Source organism: Tinamus guttatus, unplaced genomic scaffold, assembly GCF_059628265.1.
Source record: "Tinamus guttatus ecotype Peru unplaced genomic scaffold, ASM5962826v1 Tinamus_guttatus_pri_ptg000211l, whole genome shotgun sequence".
NCBI lineage: Eukaryota > Metazoa > Chordata > Aves > Tinamiformes > Tinamidae > Tinamus > Tinamus guttatus.
In genome coordinates, this window is record NW_028288745.1 from 9,262,637 (window position 1) to 9,283,461 (window position 20,825).

The window sequence follows — 20,825 nt, forward strand, 5'->3', positions numbered from 1 at the left end:
TTTTCCAGACTAGTAAGTTTATCCTTGCACTGATCCATTTCCACTTTAATCTCGCTGATTAAGAGAAGCAAGCAGAGCAAAATGTAATTAATCTAGTAATATCAAAAGCAACATATATATAATCTTATATGTTCTCAGAAGACAGATGCACTTGTGAATAGCTTTATACTGAAGAATCCATTGGGGTTCTGTTCACGGATATACAATAGATTTACTAGGGATCCTGCTAATTTCAATTAAAGAAGTTAAAAGAAAGTTGTTCAGGGAAAGATTACAGTACTTAATTGTGATTGTTTTTACTCACAATTAGTTAGGCCAAGTAAGTGAAACAATGACAGGAATTTAAAAAAAAAAGTTGTGTTGGGTAATGCTTCTTGCAATCAGAAGTATATTCTGTGAGACTAAGTTCTCCTAGAATTTAGCAGCTAATATTACAAGCACCTTCATAATACAATTCAATTCATAAATATATCAGGTACTGTCTTAAGACTAAGTTGTTTGGACATGCATTTACTCAATTTGAAGACTCTTCCAGAACCTCAAGTTTAGGAGATTAGAAACTTTTCTTCTGATTTCCAGGCTGTGCTCATACAGAGACTGTACAATTACATAGCTGGTACCATTTCAGCAACAGTTTACTAATGAACAATCTTTCTAATCAATATGTGCAACTATAGAACATACCACTCAGTTATTCTAAACCTACCTGATTGTGCTACTAAGTTCAGCCACCTTTTGTCTTTTTAAATCTGCTTCCTGAGAAGCTAGGCGAAGTTTCTCCTCTGCTTTTCTCAATTCATCTTCTGCATATGTTTTCTGTTTCTGAAGCTCTTGTTCTAAGTTAGATACCTATTTAAAATTGCATTAAAAATGCTGGCACTTTTAAATTACATTTCAAAGAAATATGCAGCCTTGTCCTGCAACCAACACTGAGAATTTTAAGATTGTTTCCTTAAAGTCTAAAGATGCACATAATTTAACACCAGAAATATGCAGTCATATTTGAAAGACAAGTTGTCTCTAGCACATATTGCTAGGCTCAATTTTCTCAATTTCAATATATCTCTAGCTAGTTCAAGTCTAAGGTTTGATTTTTTCAAGTATTCAGCCACTGTAGTGCTAGTTATGTAGAAGAGAATCTGGTAACAAAAAAAATAACTAGATCTGAAATAACTGCCATCATCTCAGTAAGTTATCAAATAAACATTCAGATTCTAAGATGTTACAAAACACACAAAAGCATTTAAATATCTGTCCTTACATATGCTATTCTCATGATACTGTACCTGCTTTTCAAGTTTAATTTGATTATCTTCCAGCTCTCCATTTCTAATAGTTTCTTGTTGTAACATTTGCTGCTGATGATGCAGACTTTGTTGGAGGACAACATTTTGTTCACTCGTGTCCTGAAGATTTTGACTTTTCAGCTTTATTTCTTTTTGTAACCAACAAACCTGAAAATACATTCACTTTCTATTACAATTTCCTTTCGTGCTAATTCATCATTTAGCTATGTTTTTAAAGTATAGAAAGAAGTCACCAGTCCCAGTCTTTTAATTCCTGCTTTCTAATGAGATCTAAATGGGTCATATTTTAAGAACAAATATAAACAAGAATTTTCATTTATAAGTCACTATTCCTGTACAAAACTCAGGAGGTGAACCACCTTCCTTTCTATTACCCTTCCTGCTTTATTTCTCAGAGTCCTTTTTCCTCCTTGAAATCTGTCCTCAGCCCTTTCCTAAAAAAAAAAATCACTAACTGTTCACTCTAAGATAGAGGTAGTAACTCTTTTACTTATGAAAATATTGGTCACGATTGCAAAACTTCAGTTGCTACCCTTGAGTATAACAGAGTATCTAGTCTTTTCATATGCAGCATGACAGCAATTAAAAAAAAAAAAAAAGAAAAGCTGTGTTAGGTAACTCTTCTTGAAATCAGAAGTATATTCTGTGAAACTAAGTTCTCCTAGAATTTAGCAGCTAATATTACAAGCACCTTCATAATACAACTCAATTCATAAGTATATCAGGTACTATTTTAAGTATGGAAAGTATGATAAAATTCAATGGTTGGAATTTGAAAAGTTTTCTCTTGCCCAGATTTTTTCCCTAGTGGGGCACTCAATACAAACAAATCAATCGTATACACATAACTTTATACAGCAATAGCTATCTGCCTCATTTTCCAAGATGGTGCTTTCCTTCAATTAATCTTGATTGTTTTACTTCTTTCAGCACCTTTTTTTTGCATGATATTTCTTAACCTTAAGCTTATTCAATGTCCTCTAGTCATGGTTTTTATTCTTAGCTTCACAAAACATAGACTTTTCTCAGCTTCCTTCCAGTGCACAACTCCTGCTGCAGATGTTTTGTCTCTCTTTTCAAAAACAAACTTTTATATTATATCATTCATAACAGCAATTTTCTCTGTAATACAGAAAAGCTATTAAAACAAGCCGTTACCTCTTCAGATTTCTTTTTAAGCTGATTTTCAAATATCTCCTTACTTTCTTCTGACTGATTCAAATACAGTGCAAGTTCTTCCTTACATATGTCCAATGCTGACTGAAGTTGTCTCACCTAGTTACATGTAACAGACCACTTTTAATTAACAAATTTCTGATTAACAAGTTGGAAGTCTACAAAAAAAGTTTAAAAACATCTTTACGTAAAATGCCTGAAAAAGTTACATTTTACTCTAAGTAGTATTAAAACAAGCCTGAAATACTATGATAAACTGCAAAGGATTGAAATAACATTTAGAAATGAAAATTATTTATGAAATTACAATATTTTAAGATTGTGTTCAAAATCCCAGAAGACTACCATATTGACAAGATATTCCAGTATGTGTCAATAGCTAGAATTTAAAAAACAAGCATATGTACAATACCAAGTTACTTACATGCCATGTTTTATTACATATTAAGTTTTATAAAAAGAATTTTATTTGTAAATTTGAAATGGTCACCATATATAAATTGTGACATTTGAAAGAATGAGATTCAGATCTTAACGTACTACCCTGTTCTCTAAAAGGCTAGAGAGCATATATTTTTGTTTTATGCTGTGAGAGACAGTGCCTGACTCACCAGAAAGGAAAGCAACAGCTTTAATACAAAACATGCAACATAATTTCTTATGGTAGCAATGTCAATAGTAAATTATCTGGATTTGTATTTGCTGTTAATTTGGATTTGAGTAATCTCAAATAAATACTTTGTGATCTTGCACAGACATAAAAATTATAAAGAAAAGATCTCCAAAGATCCTAAGCCACAGAATAAGGATTAATCTTTTGATTTGTGACTGAACTTTTCCTGCTGTTTAGTTTCAGCACTAAGAAGACATTTCCCATCAATCCATTTCAACACCAATTGTGTGGATAAGCTTTGGTGGATGGGCTAATGCTTTCAATGCTACCAATTTATTAAACCACAGTATACCACAATCTTCCTTAAAAACACATAAATAAAGTAGTTGGAAGGTTTCCAAAATTTCTACATGAGACAAATTTCTATTAAATAGCCTATAATATAACTTGTCTATAAGGATAGAATGAACTTCATTATTGCCATTTAAATAATATTAATTGAAAATTACAAGAACTTACTAACTTTGATCGTTTCTTCAGTTAACTGGCTTTGCAGCATCTTCAGTCCTTCATTGTTCTTTACATTTTGTTTTTCCATTTCCTGTTTGTGCACATTTTTTGAAAGAAACAAAATATTAATATAGTTGCAGTAATAAAAGTTAATGTGATAAAAATTCATACTAGAAATCAGGAAAAATATCATTGTATTCGAAACACAGTTGCTTTTATATTGGATTTGTGTACACCATCCTTCCAAGGGATTTTGGCTCCTAGTAAGTATTCCTTTATATTCAGCTGTGAAGAGGAATTCTAAAAAGAGCGTAGATTGACATCTTCTTAGTTCCCTGCCTGGTGCAGAATAGATACAATAGCTCTGTTACTGGACCTCTTTCCTGTGATTGCAGCAACAAACCCAAGGTACAACGCCAAGCAATAAACAGAATGCTGAGAGAGCAAGCAATAGAGAGTAATTAAAATTTGTAGAATTTAGAGTAGCTTTGGGACTAGATTCCTTCGATGACTCAAAAAAAGAAAAGAATTAAGAAAGAGCAAAGAAAAAAAAAAACTTTCATCTTTCATCTCTCTACATTTTTTACATGTCCTTGGATATGCTTTTCATCCCTAAATGTTACTCTGTTGATTTGGATTTTGAGGAAAACAAGACCTTACCTCTCTGCTTTCTATCAGCAGTTCATCCAATGATTCAATGTGATGTTGTTTACATATAACATCTTGTTGTAAAATAGACATTGTCTTTTCTTGTTCAATGAATTGTTGATGTTTCTTATCCAGCTGCGTCTGAAGCTGTCCATAAACATTTATTCACTTATTATTTTAATAAGTTTTTCTAGAGAACTATGCATCTAATTGTGTCACTCAATTCCCTTCTCCCACCATCTTGAAAATGAAAAGTGATCAGACTCATGCTATCATTAGCATATTATAAACATCGAGAAACACCAAATATTTAAAAACAATAGGAGAAGCAAAAAGAATCAGGGTAGGCAGAGTAACTGTTTATATTGTTATCAGAAAAAAAGACATACATCATACAGCTCTTCTTTAGTAGAATGCCATGAGCTGCTTTAACAGCTAGCCAAAATTATATTTTGAAACACATAAAACAGGAATTCTTAAATAAAAGACTAAAAAATCTTAGCAAGGATTGTTGCTGACCAAGATGCTTATAAGATTCAGCTTGGCAAAGGTTCAGCAAACAAAGGAATAGTGAGAGAAGCTATCACTTTCTGTTCTAGATGGTTTTCTTTGGACCTAAGAGGATTAGCACTCTTCCTAGGCCTGCATTCTCTTCAGTTTGCCCTTGCACACCTTCCCTAGTGTGCAGGTGATGGTTTTATGAGGAATGACTTGCAAGGATTTCAGGGGATTAAAGGAAGATTTTCCTGTGGAAGATATCTGGCATCCTGTTTTGAATAGGGAAGAGGATATTCATATCTCAGACATTTATATTGTGACATTGTTGCATGTTAAGAGAGAAAATAAACTAAAAACAGGAAATGCAGAGAATGTTAATTGGGTGTCTGCCTTAGAATTGCTGAGCAAAAAAGAAATTATTCGATATGGTTTAAAAGTTACCAAGTATATCACTCACAAATATTAGAACAAACAGTCTTACTAGTTCAATCTGTTTCTCCATCTCTTTATGCTGCTCAAGGTGAATCAATTTTGCTTTTTCAAAAGCTGAAGCAATTTGCTTACGTTCTTCACTGACAGTTCTTTCCAGTTTATCAATGTAGCTCTTCTTTTCCTGTGAAATGGCAAAAGAATTACCTTGATACAATTATTTAGCTCTGATACCAAATAGTATATTGCTTTAGTATTTTCTGTGTTTTATGAAGTCTAGGAACTTGATTACAAAGTTATACACAGCATTTTTACTACACACACAGACAGAACGTCTGTGAAGCTGGACCACTGTCACAGATTACAGCAACTGGAGGAAGGAACTTCTGAAAAAAGGAAATTTTAAGTTCACATAGATGTATTTTTAAATTTTTTTTAATAAAAGTTTCCATTTGAGAGATTGTCTTCTTTTCTATCAACCTTAGATTCTCATTGCTTAGGAGTGTATATGACAATACTGTCAGAATTTAATGATCCATATGTGACACTATCTTCCTCATTGTTTCCCATTTACTTTTTAAAAGTAAGATTTTAAGACATTTTAAAAATGTGTTCCTTAAAAATATGCAACAGAGGGAAAAAAAAACACAAAAGAGAAGCAGTTTGCCCAGTGCCACATTTAACATTTGAAATCCACCTCTGCTCTTACCATAATAATTTCATACAGCATACTGGATTGTTAATTTCAGAAAAAGAAAGAAGGTCAGCACTGTACATTACTACTTTTCCCATGCTCTTTTTTATTTGTCCTATACTCCAAATCAATCGTGTATACATTACTTTAAGAGTAACTTTGCTCTAATGCAAAAAATAAATTTAATTAGTATTACGTTTAGAGCTGAAAAGACAGGAAATACAGAGTTTTTAATAATGAGGATAAAATTCTGGTCACATGGAAAAAAATGGAAATGCTACCAAGGATTTTGACAGGACTAGGTTTTCATTTCACATGTAATCAAAAGGAAAGAAAAAGTAGTATATCCATTAATAAATTATATTTGTGTTCAAATGGTTAAAAAAAAAAGTTTTATCTGAAGTGAAATTATTCAAGCATTTAAAACTCCAGTGCCTAAAAACTGAATGGAGTGCCTAGCAGATCTGAAAATCTATCCATTTTGAATATGTGTAATATCATTTTAACTTAAACTTTAATCTCCATTTATTTAATTTTACACAGATTAAGTTTCTCACAGAGAATATCTTACCATGAGTTCTTTTTCCAACTCGGTACTTCTTGCTGCAGCTGACGAATAAGCAACAGTCTTTTCTTCCAATTGTTTCTCAAGTGTAGAGAGCTGAGAAGATTTCTTCGCAATCTAAAAACAAATATGGCATAAAACACTGACGAAAATTATTATGGATTTATTCAAATATTCAAATTGACTTAAAAATTAATATGACAGTTACAGTTTTCCATAAATATTGACTTAACTATCTTTGATTACTAAACAAAGGAAATAGTGGCACATTTGTAATGGCACTTACAACTTACTTCTCGCTGTAAGTTAGCAGTTTTTGAAACCTTCTCCAAGAGTTCTTCTTGTATGGTCTGAAACTGACTGGCTCTCTGGGCCATGCTGGTTTTCAAAGAAGAGTTCTCATAATTAACTTTTGTAAGTTCAGTTGCTAACTCTTCTATCTCTTTCTTGAATCTTTGCCTCTCCTTTTCAAATTGTTTGCTGATAAGTTCCAACTGTTGACATTGTCTACTCTCTCAAAATTAGACAAACATAGGATTCATTTACAGAAGAGCATACAAATAAGCAATCAAGTTAAAATCACACATCCAATCAAAAAAGAAATAAAATTTAACTGTGGCATGTTGAATTAACAAATATACTATTCAGAAACAAAACTAACATTTTCCTCCTCCAAGATATCTGCATACTATGAGTCGGGAAAAAAAAATTAACACAATAAAAAAAATGAAGGGACTCCCCTGAAATCATTTTTTGTACAGTACTAACAGTGACCGCAGAAGCGAAATTAATTCAGTGACAGCAGAATACAGACAAAAGAATCAAAGAAAATATGTAGACCTTGACATAAATAGCTTAAACAAAAAAGACATATTTCCATTTCAAGTAGTTTGTGGCTAGAACATACAAGAAGTTGAATGAGCAACTTCTAACTCACAAAAATAAAACAGCAGTAAAATATTGTGCCTGGAAGATACCACAATTTCCAGAAGAAAATACTAGAAAAGCAATTTAAACCTCACAAAAATTTGAACTCCTATTCTGTGGTTTAATGAGAAGGAATTGTGCAGCTAGTTCAGAAGGTTTACCTGCTTGATTTCCAGTCAATTTGACAGGCTCTGTTTCTAGGACACATAGTCTGTTACTTTCTTGTCCTTCATTATCATTAGAAAGATGCTCAGCTATCTTACATACAGTTAAGTTTGTGTGAACCTTTTGAATTTCTGCTTCTTTCATTGCCCATTTCAGTCTATGACAAAAAAGAAGGTAAGAATTTAATATTCTCTGTACGCACTAGTTCTAATATCTCCTAATTATCTACCTATTCTTGACATAATTCAGTAATCAGAAAGTTATACCTCAGGTCCGCAATCAAAGATTTATTTATTTCACCACAAGAGTCTGGGAGAGCTTCTTTTGTGGATGAACTGGGCAGCTGATGTTTCCAGTGGTGCCATTTGAACTAAAAAAAAGTTAAGGGAAAACAAAAATCAATGCAAAATTGACTTTTTATTTCACGGCATGATTAATTTATGTATTTTACTAGCATATAATTTTAAGACAAACATGCCAGGATGTTAACCTGACCTTTAAAATTCTTCTCCTAAGTGAATGGAAACTAGAGGCATCAAGTCCCCCTGAGGCCTCTCTTTAAGATCTATTTATAGGCACTGAAGTGAGAGCATTTTTGCCATGAAAGATTACAGATACAAGAAATTTCACTTCTTAATCTCCTCACATCTTACTTATTTTCAGATTTCCATGACTTCATTAAATACTATTTTTATTCCTCACTTTTCAGAGGGCTTCGGAATATTCCATTAAATTACTGAATTGATTCCTATTTTTCCAGAAATAGTAAATAATTTGTTTTCCAAAAAGGACCACAAAACAATTCTTTAAGGACTATCTAAATAAACCTCTACAGTTATAAAAGACAAAAACATCATGCTTCACACAAAATTACTATACTCTGCAGCAGAAGCCCAAAATCATACGGCAGTATACTTTTGATTTTGTTTTCAGCTATTCACATTTATACTTTACAAATAAAGAGCTCTTGATCTTGAATGTTCTTCTCTCTATCTCTGCTGTCTACCTTGGCTTCCCAAAAATTCCTCCAATAACTCCAGTCACAACTCGGTGTTTCTTTACCTGGCTTTCCCAACCACAATCAGTTTAGTTATAGAGTTCACCAGTGCCAGTCTCAGGCTGATAGACCAAGCTTTATTACGTTAAAACAAAAGTTAATTTTCAGTCAGAGAAAGGGCATATTTTCTTTACAAGCAAAAAAAGATACACAAACACACACACACATATGAGACTGCCATATTGTTCAGCTGAGAGACACTTCATTATCACATAGGAGGATATTTACAGAGGGCAGAGGGACAGAAAGCACGATTTTAAATGCATACTCATTAATCAACTCCAAAGCACCTATTCCTCATTCTTGAATGAGGGAGCAAACTAAAATACTTAAACATAGCCAAATATTTCATCCATGCATCTTGAAAACAAAAGAAACTGTACTCATTATCCCTGCCGAACTTTACAGAATTTTCATGCAGCACAAGTTAGAATTGTTTAAGATACACAATACCACTTACAATGACATATATGGTACTGTACCTCTTCAGATGTACTTAGAGACAACTGGGAAATAATAGTTTCTAGTATGCTGAGCTCTTTCTTTGAATCCTCAATTTCTTGATGACATAATTTCAGGTGGTCGTGTTGCTGTGCTGTAAGTGCTTTCAGCTCTGCATTTTCAGTTTTTAAAGCATTTTTCTCTTTAAGTATTATTTCTTTGTCCCCAAGTTCTCTCTCAAGCTTGAGGATCTTCTGATTGGATTGTGTCAGCAGGGATACTGTTTCAGCATTCTTTGCCTCTAGATTCTTAATTCCTTCTTTTGTGCTATGGTTCTCTTCCCTTGATTGCCTAAAAGAGCACATAAATATCCAAAGGTATAGCTAAACGGAGTAGAGTAGGAGTCTCATTATTAAAAGTACTAGGAGAAGAATGAGACATAAATATACTGCTTCTTCACTAGTTTCCTCACTCTCAAAATGTAGGATTAGTTCCACACAAAGGACGGAGTTTTTATAGCTTTGCTAAGTTTTCACTCTTCCTAAGGACCAGGATTCAAACTGCTGTGGGGTGCTCAAAGTGCCCACCTTGGGTGATATGGCCTAGCGAGTAACAACTGCTAAGACAAGATGAGCGAGAACGATGTGTGTGAATGAGGCACCCGAAGTTGTCTGAGACGATGTTTGCACAAAACTGATAATGCCAGAGGAAAGCCATCAGTAACATTAATAGTAATGAAGGAATTATAAAATAAACTTCTGAAACAAAGGAGAAATTAACTTGAATAGAATATACAGAAAGCATGACAGCTTTTGACAATAGGGAAAGATTTTGGGGTGGGAAAGGAGCAACAGTCAAAACCTGTTTTGACACTGTCAGAAGTTGTCCTGCCTGCATCGCAGCCTCTGCTCAGACCTGAACGCAGCCTCCTCAACAGATGACAAGAGCAGCCTGCCCCACAACTAGTGGTATGGGGTGCTGCTGTATGGGATACGGCAAGTAGGAACCCACACCAGGGGTGCATCTAAGCACATTTGCAGGGTGCTTTTTCACTGCCATGGACACTGGCAGACTGTAGGGAGCAGAAGAGATACAAGGCCAGAGAACCCACACTCTTGCAGGAACTCTATGCAAGCAGGGGGACCTACACTCCCAAAAAAGGAGTGGGGAGGGGAAATTGATGATCTGAAATGCTGATCCTGGTTTGGTTTAAACTGTATGAATTGGAAAGTAGTTTCTCAGAGAAAGTTGTAACATGCAATTTCTTCTCAAACAATTGCACAGATTTCTAAAAAATATTTGCCTTACCTTAGCTGCTCTTCTAGAATTTCTAAATCCTTTCTGTAGCCTACACACTTTTCATTCAGCTTCTCCTTTTCTTTTTCACAATTAATTAAATGTTTTTCCAAGACTTCTTCTTCAGCTTGAACCTTAAAAAGCAACATTTCTTTACTAATAATCTAACCTTCTATGGCCAATTGGCTTTTTAAAAACATACTATAAACAGTATACTGCTGCTGCTTCTTTTTTCCTTGTAAGCAGTACATAATTCTATTGTTCACAACTTCGAAGGAGATAATACTGCTTTTCCCAAATATCAAAAAAAACATATATTTTAGCTTAGTATTTTTAGGACAAGATATTTAGGCAAAGTCCTCTCACAAAGAAAGAAGTCTAACCAAATCAAAATTCTCCTTAAAAGGTAATTCCCTCAAGTGTGAAGACTTTCTACCCTCCCAGGTGAGTGACACTAACAGCTTTGACCTCTGCAGGTTTGGGATACAGCTTCATGTTCACCCGAGCTCTTCTCTGGTATACGTTTCAGTGGATAGCCTATGGGGAGTCAAAGGTGTTCTTTAAAAGGGATCACACACTTTTCCCTTTCTTGCTTGTCAGTTAGGAATTTTAAGTTTAAAAGAAACAGTAGCTCTGTTAGGCAAGCTCAGGGATGCAGACTGGTTAGATTGTGCAAAGACAGTTTAACATCAGAGAGCAAAAGTTAGCAGAAAAAGTAGGGCATTTGATCCTGCACCATCTCTCTTAAGACTTTGCCAAAAAGAAGCAGGCACAGTTGATCTATATATGAGCCCATAACTGCTGCCCAGCACACTGGAAGAAACAAAACATGTCGAAAATAACAAAGGACAAAAAAACATACCTTTTCCAATTTTTCCGTGATTTTCTCTTTGTACTTTTTGAAAGCTTTTGTCAGCTCCTCAGCATTCAGCAAAGCTTCATTTCTTTGTTGTTCAGCTCTGCAAAGAAACATATCGACTTTAAAAAACGGTCATAGTAATTACATAACTATCTTTTACAGTTACAGAAAACAAAACAATTAAATTAACAAACGGTTAATTTTGGCAACTTCCCTTCTCCTTCCAACTCTTCAGTTTTTAAAAAAAGGGTTTTTAAAAATCATTTTTGCATATATTACCATAAACTAAATCCAGATAATAAGAATGTAAAAATAAATTCCTGATGCTTCTCAAAAGGTTTGTGATTCAAGTCATCCTGCAGCCCCCTCATCCCTACTACTAAAACACATTTCACAGGATTGAGACGCCATGTATGATAAAGAACACGGAGACAAGAATGGTCCTTGAAATTCAAAGTGCTTAAGGGGAACTAGAAGTATTTTAATGCTGAGTGAAGAATGTTGGGAGTGACCTCCTTCTTTCTCCATCTTACCTTCCTCCACAATTGCTCACTTGGGAGGAAGTTGGAACAGTAGCCTTACGACAGCTTAAGGATGCAACCCATTCAGGATATGCAACACAAACGCAACAGAATTACTGCTGGTAACTAAGAATTTCTTCTCACTTCGTGAACTGTGGGGACATGGCAAGTCCCTCATCTAAGTACAGCCTACTCCTACATGAGTGTTTCTCAGTCTGAGGACCATTACCCAGTCACACAGTACCTCTTTCCTTGCTTGCTTCGTTCAATTAACTCAATTTTCAGATTTTTATAGTCCTCTTTATATCGTTGTAACATGTGTTCTCTTTCCTCTACCTTTTTCTGGCTTTGCTCCAGTTTATCTTCTGCATCTCTAGCAGAAGAATAGAAAGCATAGCTAAGGAACAGATACATTTTTGCTAAAGAAAAAGAATTTTATATATATATATATATATATATATATATATATATGTATACAATATCAAGTATTTCATTTTCCTCTTCTGCATGCAATGCTTGAGAAGATCATGCTGTAGATCTCAGAGCTAGGGACCTGCCCCAGTTACCAGACTGACCAAAGAACTCCCCAGGAGTATGTCTCTGGTCTGGAGGGCTATCCAAACATCATCAATAGGCTTCAGGTGTCAAGGTGCCAAGGACTTAGATGACAGACTTTGTTTCACAAATATCTGAACACATAAAATCACTATTTTTCTGGAATTAGGTATAGTCATATACATATGGCACATACACGGCAAACGCACAAAACTCCAAACAATATTTAAAGATAGCATTTTATTTGTTTTGCAAAAACAGGCTTGCTAAGGTACTGTTTGAATATTACATAGCTTCAAGTATTAAGAAACTGACAACCTCTGGCTATTTTGCTTACTTTGGCTTTATTTAGTCACTTGTCTTAATTGACATACTCGAAAAAAAAAGAATTTGTTATCTGCTGTGAGACTGCATTTGAAAGTATCTATGTTTATTTGCTATAAGTTACATAGTTGTGTAGTGTACAAACACTTGACTGCTAAAAGGGCATGGTCATGTTTAGCGTAATTAAAAATTTGACCCTTTACCAGCCTTTTTGATTTTCCTCTATTTCTTAAAGTACATCCTACACATAATACAAAGGCCTTTTTTTGCTTTCTCAAACTTGGCTTTGAACTGAAAAATGCAAAACCCAGGCTTCATGACCCTAATGGAATCATCACTATGTGATTTTGGAGAAAAAAAATAAAGATTGACAAAGAAACCAAAATAAAATCTTAATTAAAAAGTACATTTACTACCTCAGAATTTTATCTTGAGCTGAAACTTCTGCTTCTAAATTTACAATTTGTTCTTCTAATTTAGGAATGCTGGCTGAACGGGTACCTAAAGTAACTTCAAGGTAAGAAATCTGAAATATAAACAAATTCAGAGTTTTATTAACACTTGCATATATACCTTCAGATAAGATGCACAAGTATCTGTTTATGGAAGAGCATAGGGCCCTTAACTCCACTGTAGCAGCTGTTGTTTATATATACAAACTGACGTCCAACTTCCTGCTCATTTAATACTTCCCCAGTTCCTTAACACTGTTCCAAGATGATGCTCTAACAGAATATTTTCTTTACTTGTTGATCTTGTCTCTTGCTTCTCCCCACAAGTTCATGTTCCACTCTTTGTCCTTCCCATGACAAAAAATTGTTTACCTACTTATTTGTAATTAAAAATAACACTTCTCAAACAAGAAGTGTTAAGAATAGATACATTTCATTATTGTTACACTTACACTAAATACAAGAATATAATTGCTGCATGGGAAAATTATATATAAAAGTATATATGTGATAGTAATGATTCATTCTTTGCAATCCATCTTCACTATTTTTTCCCATGTAATTTGTTTTCCCATCTCTTCATTATCTAACTACATTTTAAGACGTGAGGGGCAGGAATTCCCCCCTCCCACAATAAACACAAGGTGACTTATTCTTATTCTCATCCTGTATTTTACTGGCTTAAAAAAAAAAAAAAAGAGGCAATAAATTCCAGGTAGTTTTTGACCATGAAGAGAGAGAATTTATAATTAATACAGTTATTTAATACCTTTATTTTCTGATGGGGAAATAGCTTCCAAACTACTGTCCTAAAATTAATGACAAACAATACTATATGTATGTATATATATTAACACACACACACTTAAACAGAACAAGTAAAGACAGAAAAAAAGCGTGTATTCTGCCTGCAATTACGAACTTGAAAATCATGGTCACTAGTGAATATTTATTTGGAAAATGAACACAGTAAATATACATACTCTTGTTTTTGACTGCATCAATTCAAAGCTGATTGTTTCAACTTTATTTTTTAGGTAGTGGTTCTGAGAAGTCAAAGATGCATTTTGTTCATGAAGTGCATTCAGCTTCTCCTTAAGATGCTTATTTTCTTGTTCCACAGCTTTATCAGAATTTGTAGATACTGAGTATGACTAGATATTAACAAAAAAAGAGAAAACACACAAAGAGAAACACATATAAAGAATATATATACCCAAGAATACATTATCTTTAAGAAACAGTGACATAGCAGCAGCACTGCACAGCTCAATGCTAAAGTATATCAACTGAAAGACAAAAGCATTCGCAAATGTACAAAAGACTGTATAACAAAGAAAATATAGTAAAAATAAGTAATGAAGAGCAATATTTACTTTGGATCTTCTTTGAAGATCTCTCTCCTGACAAGATGTTTTACCAGCATTTTTCTTACAATTGGAAGAGCCTTGATAGTTGCAATTAGGTTGAACTAGATCCTCCAGAGTGAGGTCTGCAGCCTCCTCGAGGTGGTCAGATTGCTCACTCGCACTAGTGCTAGGAGGGAGGTAGAGTCATTACTGCAGTTCAAACTACATGAATCTTCTGTTCTTGTTCCCAAACATGTTCATACCTGGAAAGCTCTTCCCCAACACTCTGCAGATCCCTTTCCGTTCTCCTCAGCTGACTCCGCAGTGACTCCACATTTGCGAGCAGTTCTTCATCATCGTCACTTTTAGAGTGAGCCCACATTCTTTACTCCTTTGGCACCATACATATGGCTAAATTAACATTTAATACTAAAAGACATGTAAAAGTACTTCAGGGGTATTTTCAAGGACACACTTTCAAAGATATGGAAAGGAGAACACACTCTTTTTGAGCCACAGGTGCAAGCTAATCCTTTAGGCCACCTTTCCTGTTGCTACAGCACACCTTGCACACTCACAAGTCAGGACAGGGAATCTCCAGGAACTGGCAAATAGGCAGCTATTTAAGAAAAAAAAAAAGAAAAAAAAAAGAAAGAAAAGAAAAGGAAAAAGAAAAAGAAATCTATCCCCACAAGGGTTACTGCCACCTTGCTGGCTGGACAGCTACCCAGCCTGCACAGAATGAGGCGCGGCCAGAACCTGCACCGGCCATTGCTGTATTTGGGCACAGCTGCCGTTCCCACCCTCCAGCCCTCAACGCGGCTCCCACGGGCAGTGATAGCGGCTCCTGGGCCTAACGCCAGCCGCTGACCCGGGACAGCCGGGCTCACGTCGGAGCGGTACTGAGGGTAGTCACGGGCAGAGCCTGGCGGAGGATTTTGAGTGGAAGGGGCCGCCCGGCAGCACCTCCACGCCGAGCGAGCCCTGGGGCAGAGAGGAGCGCCCCGACGCGCTTGCCGCAGGCCCAGGCTAGACTAGGGCCGCCACCGCACTCCCTCCACAACGCCCCGCGGTCTCGGCCGCCCAAGCAGATCGGAAGGCGACAGTGGCTACGAGCGCCTCCAAGCAAGGCGGCGGCAACACCTCCATCCCCAACACCCCCAGCTCCCTCCTCACCGCGCTTTGAACCGCGCGGCCGTTGGCGCCTCCTCCGCGGTACCTCACGGCGCACGCGCAGCCCCCGCTCCCGCCCGGCGGAACCGCGGCCGCGCTGCCGCCATGGCGGTCCCGTGCGCGCAGCCTATGGCAGCGCTGCGCCGCGGGGCACTGTGGGCAGGGGCGGGGCGCGCCGCCGCGGCCGCCGTTGGGGCGGGGCGCCGGCTGCCGACGGCACCCGGTAGCGGCATGGAGCGGGAGCGGGGCCGGGGCACGGAGCGCGGCCGGGACACGGGGTTGGCCTGTGGCGCGTTCCCGTTCTCGCTGCTCGGCTGCCTGGCGTTACTGCTGCTGCCGCCACGCGCCGCCGCCGAGTTCAGCCCCTCCCTCGACAGCGACTTCACGTTCACGCTGCCCGCCGGCCGCCGCGAGTGCTTCTACCAGCCCATGCGCAAGGAGGCCTCGCTGGAGCTCGAGTACCAGGTGCGGAGCTCGCGGGGCCGGGGGGAGGCCGCGGCGCTTCCACCGCGCGCCTGTGGGCGGCCAGGGCGCGGGGAGCCAGAGCGCGTTTCCCAACGGCTCGGGAGGGCTTCCGCGAAAGTAACGCTGTGGCCCTGCTGGCGGCATCTCTCTCGCCCTCTTTTTCAGTCGCTATTGCCTTTTTTACCGGCTAAGCTCTCGAGTTGCCCTCCTCCAAATCAGTCGACGTGCAGCGTTGACTCCTGTGACCTTGCAGGGCATCACCCCGAGGCAGAAGCACAACCGCTGCTCATGTACAGAACACATGCTCGCCCATCTTTATGTTAAACAGCCCTTGTCTCAAAGAGAAAAGCTTCTCATAAAGTCTGGTTTAACTAGACTAACGTTCAGATCTTGAAGCCCTTTTTCTCAGGAGAGCCAGGATCTCCAGGCATCTCTGCAAAGAGCTCACCCTTCCTTATCTAGAAACTCTGAGGGCAGATAAGCCCAGTGTGAGAAGCGGCAGTGGTTTCTGGCCTGGCTGCGGTGCCTCAGGATTTCATTCCCCTGCCTGAGATTGCAAAGCAGGAAATCTGAGTTGCTAATCCTGAGTATTTCCCAATAGCTGTTAGTTACATGCAAAACTGAGCAGGAATCAAAAATGGAGGTGATCAAGCTCATGCTCACCATATTAAGTAAAGCTAAAAACAAACTAGAACCAAACAACAGAAAAAAAAAACTGTTCTAGAAAGTTAGCATAAGGTAATGAGAAAGGCTCTTTCTGGATTATTAAGACAACAAATGTCTTAATAGGGAACTTATTCAAGGATAATTTTCTCTGGCAATAGTACTGATTCATCTTTCTAACTGAATATGTTCAGTCTGAACAATATTCATAAGTTACTGCAAGTAGTTGGGTTGGTTCATTTGGTTGCACTGCTCAATTATCCTTAACTGTTAGCAGCCAGAGCACCAGAATACTTGAGCTGGAGGCATAGGTCATTCTGCAGTGCACTAAGCACTATTCCAATAGAAAGTTTGGATTTAATGTGCCCAGATTATATCATAGCTTTAAAGGTTTATCACTGTATATGTCTTTAATTTGATCAACTGTTAGCTGCTCATTTTCTCTTTTGGTAGGTCTCCAGTCTTGCTTTCAGTCAGTGCAAACTTTGTTTTTGATTTCATCAGTAAACAACTTCTGTATTTAGACAACTCACTGGAAAACATCCATGCACCCGGACATAGGCCTAGCTAATGTTGCTGTAAACCTGATCACTCTGTGTTTCCTGCTTTGTTGCGGCCTTTCCTGTTGAGAACTTCTACAACACGACCTGTGCTGTGATACAACTGTAGCCACATTAGTGCTGCTAAAACAGCACTGCTTTTGTTACGTTGTATGCAGTTACTACGAAACTTGGCTTGAACTCATAGGCAAATTCACCTTCTAAACTGTTCCTAGGAAAGTTCCCTTAGAAACTCATGTCAGCAATGCAGACAGGAATTCCACTGTTTTTGTTGTTGTTTTCCAGGTTTTAGATGGAGCAGGATTAGACATTGATTTTCATCTAATGTCTCCGAAAGGAGAAACTCTAGTTTTTGATCAAAGAAAATCAGATGGAGTTCATACGTAAGTTTTACCTTTTTATAAATACTTAATGCTTTTTATATGGATCTTGAAATGAGGTGAAGGATATTTTTTGTTTTAATGATAGCTGTTAATAGTGAACAAGAACAATTATTGTGGTGTTTAAAATATTAAATTAAAAATATTAAGAAGCTTGTTGTCAGTCCTATAAATATATGGGAAAGTCCCCTATTTTTCTTTTAATCAAGGCTTTGTAAAAGAGTATAAAAATCTTACTCGTGTTATAGATTTTTTTCTTAGTCATTCGCATTGTTTCAAAAGCCAAATAAAGTAAGCTGCTGCTATTTTCATCATAGCGAGACTTTTAAGAGTAGGCAGATTAGGTTTTACTGTGACTGCAATCTGTAATGTGTATTTAAATTTATTTTCATATAAAAAGGTTACTGAGTTATTCCTAAATGCATGCTTGTCTCTCTTAAACTTGCGTATACAAATCACCCTTTTAGAATCAGTGCTGAAAATGTAGTTAATTTAGTAATATTTTGCTTATATATACAGCGTGGAAACAGAAGATGGTGATTACATGTTCTGCTTTGACAACACATTCAGTACTATTTCTGAGAAGGTCATTTTCTTTGAACTGATCCTGGACAACATGGGAGAAGAAGGAGAAAAAGATCAAGAGGACTGGAAGAAGTTTGTTACAGGCACAGATCTCCTGGATATGAAACTGGAAGACATTCTAGTAAGTGTTTAATCCTAAATTCTTCTGAACATAAGAACATTTAGAAAAACTCACTGTCTTTCAGCCACTCAGTCTGATACATGAAAAAATGCTTTTAGGTTTGACTTCTGTCCCACCTCCTGTAGATGACAAAAGGGTAATTGAATTAAGGAAAACACTGCAATGAAGTATAGGTTTTGTAAGTCAGTTTAACTGTCTACTGGGTGAGAAATTAATACTGCATTAGTACATTATTACTCAGTACATTGTACATATTGCTAGATGTTTATATGAAGTGTCCTTTTTTTTTTTTTTTTCCTCCTTTTAAAAATATTCTTTTGTTGCTTACTAGGAATCCATCAACAGTGTCAAAGCTAGACTAAGCAAAAGTGTCCAGATTCAGAACCTGCTCAGAGCATTTGAAGCTCGTGACCGAAACATACAAGAGAGCAACTTTGACAGAGTGAATTTCTGGTCTATGGTCAACTTGGGAGTAATGGTGGTGGTATCAGCTGTTCAGGTTTACATGTTGAAAAGTCTCTTTGAAGATAAAAGGAAAAGTAGAACTTAAGTCTGTATGGTCATAAAGATATACAGGTGGGGGAAAGAAATAAACTGCAACAGGAAAGAAACAAAAGAAAAAGGTGACCTTTCAGAGTCCTTTGAACAGCAGAAGACACATCCATGTTCTAAGTCAGGGGGGGCTTTTTAACTTGAACAGAAGGTCTTGCTCCAAGCTCTTCCATCTTTGCAAGTGCTATTAACAAACACTTACTTGTTTTTCATGCTTGTAGCACTTGTTATTCATAATGACTAGCTTATGCATAGCACAAAGGATATGGGCATAGGCACAGTAATGTTAATACTGTCATCTTTTTATGTTTGCAAAAATTGCATTTAAATAGTAATTTAAATTTGATTTGTTTGATGTTAAACATTGAATTTAAATCTGTGCCTATATGTTTACAAAACTGGGGCTCAGAGTAGGCTGTGGTTACCATCATTTGTTGTCAATTTTTTTTTTTTCTTTTTAAGTCTTCAGTTTTCATTGTACAAGATCATGTAAAAACACTGGGCTAAACACAATTAGAGGTTTTTTTTTTTATTAATTTTCTCTCTACACAGATGGCTAACATTAGCACTTTAAAGATAAATAGTGTCCATGTGAAAATGAGTCAGCAGTGAAAAAAAATAGAAAAATAGGTGCCATTCATGTTCATAATTCTGTTTTGTTTTATAAGCTTTTTTTTGTTTGTTTTTGGCTGTTACATGAAATCCAAGATACAACTGACTACATGGTGTACAGATGGATGCACACATAAATTAAAGCATGGTTTGTGAGCTCTTAAGTTATTTTAATGTTAATGTATTAGATACATTTTCAGGAAACCATTTCCCTTTTTGACAGTATATTAGCAATTGTCTACTACAGGTGTAAAACATTGCAGCAGTTAATAGGCCTACAATGACCTACATATCAAAAAAGCAGAGCTGTGCATTTATTTTTTTCCCTTTTTGGTCACCCTAATAGGTCTCTTAGCTATGTAGCTACATTCACAGGATTATGAGTAAGGAGGCATGAATTAAGGGAGCAATAAGTACAGACCTCAGATTTCAGAGTTAACATGTAACATGACTTAAGGCAAAATTATCCTCAAACTACTGACTTTTAGTAGTATATTGGGAATATAGAAAACTGACCAAAAAGTTTAAGTATAAAAGAGTGAACTTGGATGTTAAAAAAAAAAAAAACACAACAACAAAAACCCCCACAGTTTTACAATGTGCCAAGCCATTGAAATTCCGCACAGAAATGAACTACATCATCTTAACATGAAGTGTTTTAAAGACTAAGTGTATTAGGGGTCTGCTCATTCTTGGCTCATCTGGGTATTAACAGCAGAATTGCAACTGTGAGACCTTTTAGGATAAAGTTATTTTAGGGGAATGAGACAGGGTTAATACACAGATGAAGAAACTTCATTCAAATGGAGTAGATGCTAGCAAGGGCTACAGTATAAAGGGAGTGTGGTGCCACCTAGACACAAGGTGACTTAGCAATACTATTTCTAGATAGTTTTTATAAATTAAAATACTATTCTTTACAGAACTTAATACCGAGGACGACAAAGACTGTTAAGCTACTTATCCTGTCTCCAAAGCTGCGTCCAAAAGACCATTTCCCTTCATGGTTCTGGATATCTTCTTTTCCCACATGATTTTCTCTTCTAAACTGCTTTTAATTGGCAAGCTTATTCAGCTGGTGAGGACAAATTCTAAGGAAGGGTAGCTCTTCTCCCAATGTGGCAAATATTTTTCTGCCATTTCCACCATATTTCCCAGCAGCAGGTTCACTGAGGTCAACTTTCAAGGTGTGGATCAGATCCCTTCAGGACAGGCAAGTCAAGATTTAAAGGGCTCAAAAAAAGGAAATCAAAGAGCTTTGTCCTTTTTGCTAAAAGAAAGTGAGCTATCTTCACTTGCATCGCGAAAAGTGTGATGCTCTACTGCAA

At 36.8% G+C, this 20,825-nt stretch overlaps 2 protein-coding genes across 5 annotated transcripts; one reads left to right on the forward strand and one right to left on the reverse strand.

Moving 5' to 3' along the window:
• Positions 1–15,637, reverse strand: CCDC18 (coiled-coil domain containing 18). 4 transcript variants are annotated; one of them, XM_088524521.1, is made up of 20 exons: positions 15,563–15,637; positions 14,650–14,797; positions 14,414–14,573; positions 14,021–14,191; positions 13,002–13,111; positions 11,951–12,079; positions 11,189–11,285; positions 10,339–10,460; positions 9,072–9,381; positions 7,799–7,902; positions 7,529–7,689; positions 6,734–6,954; positions 6,447–6,557; positions 5,234–5,365; positions 4,267–4,401; positions 3,620–3,697; positions 2,466–2,582; positions 1,287–1,454; positions 703–849; positions 1–50 (listed from the first exon to the last, which is right to left on the reverse strand). In XM_088524521.1, exons 2-19 carry the CDS (start codon positions 14,766–14,768, stop codon positions 703–705), a joined length of 2,592 nt encoding a protein of 863 aa, XP_088380647.1. In that variant the 5' UTR covers positions 14,769–14,797; positions 15,563–15,637; the 3' UTR covers positions 1–50. The 4 variants fall into 4 exon arrangements, 3 of the variants coding, with proteins under 3 accessions (XP_088380647.1, XP_088380648.1, XP_088380649.1); XM_088524522.1 differs by having other exon boundaries at positions 14,650–14,777; positions 15,563–15,628; XM_088524523.1 differs by lacking the exons at positions 703–849; positions 1,287–1,454 and having other exon boundaries at positions 1–54.
• A 27-nt stretch (positions 15,638–15,664) lies between these two features.
• Positions 15,665–18,962, forward strand: TMED5 (transmembrane p24 trafficking protein 5). The gene is made up of 4 exons (XM_010216149.2): positions 15,665–16,024; positions 17,533–17,630; positions 18,147–18,333; positions 18,665–18,962. The coding sequence occupies exons 1-4, from the start codon at positions 15,665–15,667 to the stop codon at positions 18,881–18,883; spliced, it is 864 nt and encodes a 287-aa protein (XP_010214451.2). The 3' UTR covers positions 18,884–18,962.
• Positions 18,963–20,825: the final 1,863 nt, after the last annotated feature.

Bases quoted from the DNA above. Each gene is read 5' to 3' on its own strand.
- CCDC18 (XM_088524521.1), bottom strand. From the start codon at position 14,768: ATGTGGGCTCACTCTAAAAGTGACGATGATGAAGAACTGCTCGCAAAT. The intron at 11,286-11,950 runs GTACTGTGTGAC...GTTTCTTTGCAG, and splicing joins CGAAGCAAGCAAGGAAAGAG to AGCTGAACAACAAAGAAATG. The intron at 9,382-10,338 runs GTAAGGCAAATA...GTGCTCTTTTAG, and splicing joins ATTCTAGAAGAGCAGCTAAG to GCAATCAAGGGAAGAGAACC.
- TMED5 (XM_010216149.2), top strand. From the start codon at position 15,665: ATGGCGGTCCCGTGCGCGCAGCCTATGGCAGCGCTGCGCCGCGGGGCA. The intron at 16,025-17,532 runs GTGCGGAGCTCG...GTTGTTTTCCAG, and splicing joins CGCTGGAGCTCGAGTACCAG to GTTTTAGATGGAGCAGGATT. The intron at 17,631-18,146 runs GTAAGTTTTACC...TTATATATACAG, and splicing joins AAATCAGATGGAGTTCATAC to CGTGGAAACAGAAGATGGTG.